The 6,303-nt window shown below is 49.8% G+C and overlaps 1 protein-coding gene across 1 annotated transcript in view; it reads left to right on the forward strand.

Moving 5' to 3' along the window:
• CACNA1I (calcium voltage-gated channel subunit alpha1 I) overlaps window positions 1-5,947 on the forward strand; it is a 151,598-nt gene extending 145,651 nt beyond the window's left edge. Inside the window, 4 exon segments of the mRNA XM_030959648.1 lie at window positions 1,753-1,869; window positions 2,242-2,410; window positions 3,274-3,470; window positions 5,243-5,947. Of these exon segments, the coding sequence (XP_030815508.1) occupies window positions 1,753-1,869; window positions 2,242-2,410; window positions 3,274-3,470; window positions 5,243-5,947 (1,188 nt within the window).
• The last annotated feature ends 356 nt before the right edge of the window (window positions 5,948-6,303 follow it).

Here is a 6,303-nt window from a genome sequence, read left to right on the forward strand (position 1 = left end):
TCTCTTTGCCATTTCTATCCTTTCACTCTTGGGATGGTTGACAGACTTCTGTAAATGGATGACTGAAGTGTGTTTAGCCATGGTAGAAGTTTGTCAGTGAGCACCAATGAAATGTGTTTTCACACCTGCAGTTTATTTAGGTTATGACATTGTTGACTGTGGGTTTTATGTAGATCTCAGGGTGGTCAGAATTTTCAAGCAAGTGGTTCAGTGACAAATAGACTGTTCTGGCTTTTGTTGAAATCCTTCTTTATGGATGGCAAAGGTAGTCACAGATGTTACCACGTGTCATGCTCGCGTCTCTACAAGCACAGCTGTAAGGCTGCTTTGGTGTGGCAGGTTCTTGGGAGAGTAATAGATGAGTACACACATTAAGTGGGACTGAATGAAGACTCTGCAGGAGTTGTTGCTGACTGGTGCTTGTGTAGCATTCCTGGCATAAGTTCATTGTGGGCTCTCTGTGCGTTCGTGCTCTCTGAGGAGCAGGTGTTGGTTTTGGGCTCTCTCCGTGGTTGAACAGCACCATGTTCCTGTGTCAGAATAATACCTCAAATAAGGATGTCATTGGTGCACTTTATTTAAATCCAGCTCCGGTTTTCCATTCTGTTTGTTTAAAGTGCATTATCCCTCAGATGGAGACCTCTTCCAGTCTCTGGCATTGGCAGAAGCCACTAAACTTCCAGCTCGAAAGTCATCTCTCCAAATGTTTCACCTGCTGTCATGGTGCAAGAGCTGTAGCTGCCTCTTGCAAACACAAACACATGGCCAGAAGCTGTCCCAACTGAGACAACCCCCAACAATTCTCAAGAGTTAGCTGCTGGTGGTGCAAACTTCTGGCACTCCAGAGACCAGTGATGGAAGTCCAAGCACAGGAGGGACAGAGTAACTGCTTAGGCTGGTAGAAAAAGATGCTTTTCAGGCATTGTGAGAAAGAGTTGTCAGGCAGAGGGGATTTAAAAGCTTGGAGAAAAAAGGATGGGAGAGGGGCACATGTGGTATGTATGATACAGGCCAAAAGATGAAGCAAGGTCAGGCATGAGACTGAGCAGAGCTGAAGCACAAGAATGAGAGAGATGCAGTGGTCAGACTTGCTTTTAGAAAGCAGGAAAGCTCAAGTGTGGGTGTGTGGGTGGGGGCTGAGTTTAGAGATGGAGAACAGAATGGAAGACAGTGTTAGGTAAGATCTTGGGTAGGTCAGAGGACAGGGGAAAGGCAAGATGCAGGAAAGCTGGAGAGAAACAGGGTTTCAGTAATGAAGGTAAGAGAATATGAAAAGCATGATACTGGCATGGATTGCAAAAGGCATGACTTTCCCTGGAATGAAAGCACCTTCATGTTTAAGCAGGGCTGTCTGTGGTGCCTTCAGAAAGAGGAGTCCACTCCTTATCCCTGAGCAGAGCCAGCTGCCCTGTCACCAGCCTGAGGGACCCCTCTGCCTGCCTGGCTTTATTTGCAGGGCCTTGGGCCAGCTGTACCGCTGTGACAGATACAGGACTCGTTCCTCCAATTCTGGCACTAGAGGAGCATGGACTGGTACTAGCCTGCTTGCAGATCATATATTCAACCTTTCTTAAAAAGTGAATTCTCCTGCCCAGCCCAGTTCTGGGTTAGGCAGTTCCTGATATATCCAAGGAATATAACCTAAAATTGATTTTGGGTCTACAGGCTCTCACTTATCCACCATCAACAGTGTGACTGCTTGAAATGTGGATTCCAGGCATGGCCTTTGACAGCTCCTTTCCCTTCCTGCAGGTCCAGCTGGCTGAAATGGAAGCATTATCCCTCAACTCAGACAAGTCCTCTTCCATCCTTCTAGGAGATGAGTCAGACAATCGAAACGCTGCTCAGCTGAATCCTAAGGAGAACAAGGTTAGCCTCAGACAGCCATGGACATCTTACACCCTGTGCTGTACTTATGCCCCTGCTCATTTCAGGTGTTCTGTATTCATCCAGGTGTCCCTGCTAAGCAATATAATTCTGGTCATTTTTCAAGAGCTTCTCCATAGAGACACACTGTGGAGTAGGATTTGAGGAGAACAAAAGAATACGTGTATTTGAAAGTTCTCTTCACTACTGTTAGTAACTTCCTCTGAATTAGTCAAAAGGCGATTCGGGCTGGAAAATTGAGCATCTCTTAGCTAGGTTGAAGTTATTATCAGAATCTGTTTTTCTTGAGGCTTTGAAAAGTCTGCTCTATCATCTTCCATTAAATTTCACTTTGTCCTCGCTTATTTTTTCCAGCAGGATGGCCAGGACAACCCTGACTCCACTGGGGCAGACAATCTGGGGGAATGCCTACTTCCACCATCCAGTGACGATGGCTCTACAAACCCAGAGAGTTACCTGTGTGAAATGGAGAATACACCTTTTGACTCAGTTCAGTCTTGGCTAAAGCATGAAAGTAGCAAAGGTGAGCAGGGCTCTCATTCTCCAGCTCTGCTGAAAGAGTGGGTTGGTTCAACTCTGTTTTTCTCCTGCTTTCCCTCTGCCAGGGGGAGAGTTAATGTGACTTGGGATTACACTAACCAAGAATTAGCTTTCAGTTTGCTAATTTGCTTCAGGAATGGGGGGAGGAGCAGTTCCTTCATTTTTGTTGCTAGTTTTTATATCTTCCCTCAGACATAACTCTGTGCAATACTATGAAAGTGCTGATCTCCATTTGCAGTAGTGCACCCATGCACGGTCAGAAGAGAGTGGGGACAGATTCTTCTGACATGCCAACTGGATGAACTGTGCTCACTCAGCACAGAAAAACACTGCTGCCCCCTGAGACCAAGTAAAGTTTCAGGGAACACATAACACACATCTGCCCTTGGTGGAAGTGCTCCAGTTCTACTCTTGAGCAATTCCTGGTCTCCTGTGGTCCCCAGCTTTCCCAAACCACCACTTACTTAATTTATCTCCCTTCATCCCTTGCCTTGCAGGATGTGGGATGAATGTCCTCTGGCAGCAATACATACTTGAATCAAGGCATTATAGTTCAGCATTTCTCTGTGAGAGCAACATCAGAGCTGGCCTGTTACCTTATGGCTCTGAGCTGTGTTAGGTCTTCCTGATCTGGTGCAGGTTTTTGTGCAAAAAGTGGGATCCTTAGTCTAAATACCAGACTGAGGCTTCTTGGCCAGGAGTGCTTGTTCCTGAATATCCTTTGTTCACTAGACCTGAGACTTTGCTCACTGTAATAGCAGCAAAGGCACAAAATAAAATCAGAGGACTCTTCAACTTTTTTTTCTTCTATTTCTCTTCTCCTCCCCTTTCTTTTGATGCTGTCAGTCCCTCCCAGCCCCTTCTCTCCAGGTGCATCTTCCCCTCTGTTACCTGTACCAACAGAATTTTTCCACCCAGCCATCTCTGCCACCCAAACAGAGCCTGAGGAAGTCTCATGTCCACACAACCTTCCTAAGATCTCTCTCCAAGGCTCGTGGGCATCACTGAGATCTCCAGGTGTGAACTGCTCACTTCTCCATCAGGTGAGGAACCTTGCTTCTGTCTGCTAGGAAAGCTCAATTTTCACTTCCCACCCAAACAGAGGAGGCTGAGCGAGGAGGAGGGCAGAGGAAGGAGAGAGGCAGCTGTGCTCACAGGCTGGGTAGCCTGGATAACCTGGGTCTGTAGGAGGAGCACAGTGGACGGCAGAATGCAGAAGGGTAAGGGAGGAGAGAAGGTAGTATAACAAAGTGGTCTTGGATAGCTCTCACCCCGTGAAGTAATTTGTTCTTCTGCTTTGGATCAACAAATAGTTTGACAGCTGCAGTGGGCCCCACATGAAGATGAAATCACATCACTCTGTAGCTCCCCCCTGGCTCCCTGGCACTGGGTGTGCTGCAGACACCTGTGTGCACAGCAGCCATGGTGTGGGCCAGCGAGGTGACAGCTGCACAGCCTCCTCAGGTCCCCTTAACACTGTGAACTCCAAATCATGCTCCTTCTCTGTTGGAACAGGCTTCTTCCCACCTGCATCCTCCACATCCCTGAGTGCCCATCCACACACTGTGTCCCTACACTCACTGTTTTGCACTGCCCACTTAACTCTGGCATCCCAGAAAGGTGCCATCTCTTTCTGAAAAGGCAGCTATTTCTCACTAACAAAAGAGAAGAATAAAAGCACTGGGGGGATGTCAGGTGTCTTTGAAGTGCAGAAGATGCAGAGATTAAAGCCCAGGAGAAATCCCTGCTATTGTTCTTGGAAGATACTCCATGAACAGGGGCACTCTGTTCCAGACAAACTGAAAAAATAAAATCAGGTGTTATTCACCTATATATGACAGACACTGTTGGCACAATACAAATGTGTATAAATTCACCAAGGATAAATTTAGCCTTCATCTGAGATTGAGTTGTTGCAGTGTTGAAACCTCTGGTTAAATTAAGACAGAAAAGAGGTAGAGCCCTGGAGCTGGCACACCACTGGGACAAAACTACTGAATTGTTGTAAAGGAGAAATTAGTAAACTTCTGATTATTTGACAAAGACTGTGTTGAATATCTATGGAGACTGCTTCAGGAGACTGCTTCCAGTCCTACATGCATCATTCCCAGTGCAGTGTCCCAGTGATGGTCACACAGTGCAGACCAATTTCCTAGAAACAACTAAAATGCAGCTTAACTAGATGAGCCCTGATACAAGGAAATTAAGGCTGTTTCCTCTTCCTGCTGGAAGGGGACTGCACCTTTGTACCCTAAATGAAAGGGTAGTTCCTGCAACTGCTGGTCAAAAGAACCATGGGGCCTCTTTTCTCTCCAGAGATTGCTGATTTTTTTAAATGAGAGGAGATCTGTACAGAAGCTCCTTGATTCCTGTGCAGCTGATAAATGTGTCCCCAGTCTGTGTGGCAGGTTTATAGGAAAGCCATGAGTGAGGACCTACAGGGAACCTTTGCTCTGGTGTCTCCTGGACCATCAGTGCTCAGGGAGAGCATAGTGGTGGGCGCTGCAGGGCTCGGACACAGCATCCCCTCCCTTTGGTGGAGCACTTCACGTGGGAGGGTAGATTCATCCTGAATCCTTTCCTCCTCCTTACCCAGAAAGAAATCCCCATGGCAGGCTGCATGGCTAGTGCTTTGAAGCGTTGCTTGGTTTATGGCTCCCTTCCCCAGCAACGAAGAGTGAGAGAGGAATGGAGTTTTCCCCCTTTCTGTAATGGTGGCTTATTTTCACACCTCTAAGTACCCCCAAACCCAATAAGGCAAAGTCTCTTGCCCATCTCCTTCCTGAGAACTGTGTTTTCGTGCTCCGCTCCCCAGCCCCCCGAGAGCGACACGTCGCTGGACAGCCGGAGCAGCAGCTCGGCCGGCAGCCTGCAGACCACGCTGGAGGACACCAGCCTCAACCTCAGCGACTCTCCGCACTGCGCCCTGGACCTGCCGGTGGCGCTGTGCCCCGTGCCGCCGCCGGGCACCCAAAGACCCCTGGCAGCGCCCCTGTCCCCCGCCTCCCGCCGCCGGAGCCTGCGGGGCCGCGGGCTCTTCAACCTGCGGAGCCTGTGCCGCCACCAGCGCAGCCACAGCAGCGGCGGCAGCACCAGCCCCGGCTGCACCCACCACGACTCCATGGACCCTTCGGACGAGGAGGGGGCGGGCAGCAGCCTGCGCGGCGGGGGCAACAACAGCGAGCCCTCGGAGACGCTCAGCAGCCTCTCGCTGACCTCGCTCTTCTCGCCGCCGCCGCCGGGGCTGAGGCTGGTGAAGAAGTGCAGCAGCACCAGCAGCCTGCAGGCCAGCCCCTCGCCCCGCCGCCCCGCCGCTCACCACGCCAAGCCCTTCTACACCGTCGACCCTCGGGGCTTCCTCTCGATGCCCTCCTGGGTGACGGACTTCTGCAAGGACACCCCCTCGGCCAGGGAAGGAGAGGAGCCGGGTGGCCCCGGCAGACTGGGGACGGGTGGCCGCAGCTCCCCGCTCCCTTCCGAGCTGGAGCTGGGGGACGGAGTCAGCAGGAGGAACAGATGAGGGTCCCTGAGATGCAGGGAGGGAGCATTCGGCCGCTGGCATGGGGAGCATGTTTCACTAGCTTCTCCTTGGCAGCAATTCCAAAGGATTTGCAAGAAAAAGAAAACAGGCAAACAAAAATTTATAAATATATATATATATACGTAAATATATATATATATATAGATATATATATATATATAAAATAAATATTCTGGTACCGTACCTCAGAGGTGTGGGAGAGTGCAAGCAATACGGGAACAGTCCTGCCTGAGGGCAAGACCTGGGCCATCACCCCAGAGACTATAGTGACAAGAAAAGGCCATGGGGCTGGCAGGGACAGGACCCTCCAGCCAGGTGACTGCTACGTGGCAGCT

Source organism: Camarhynchus parvulus, chromosome 1A (assembly GCF_901933205.1).
Source record: "Camarhynchus parvulus chromosome 1A, STF_HiC, whole genome shotgun sequence".
NCBI lineage: Eukaryota > Metazoa > Chordata > Aves > Passeriformes > Thraupidae > Camarhynchus > Camarhynchus parvulus.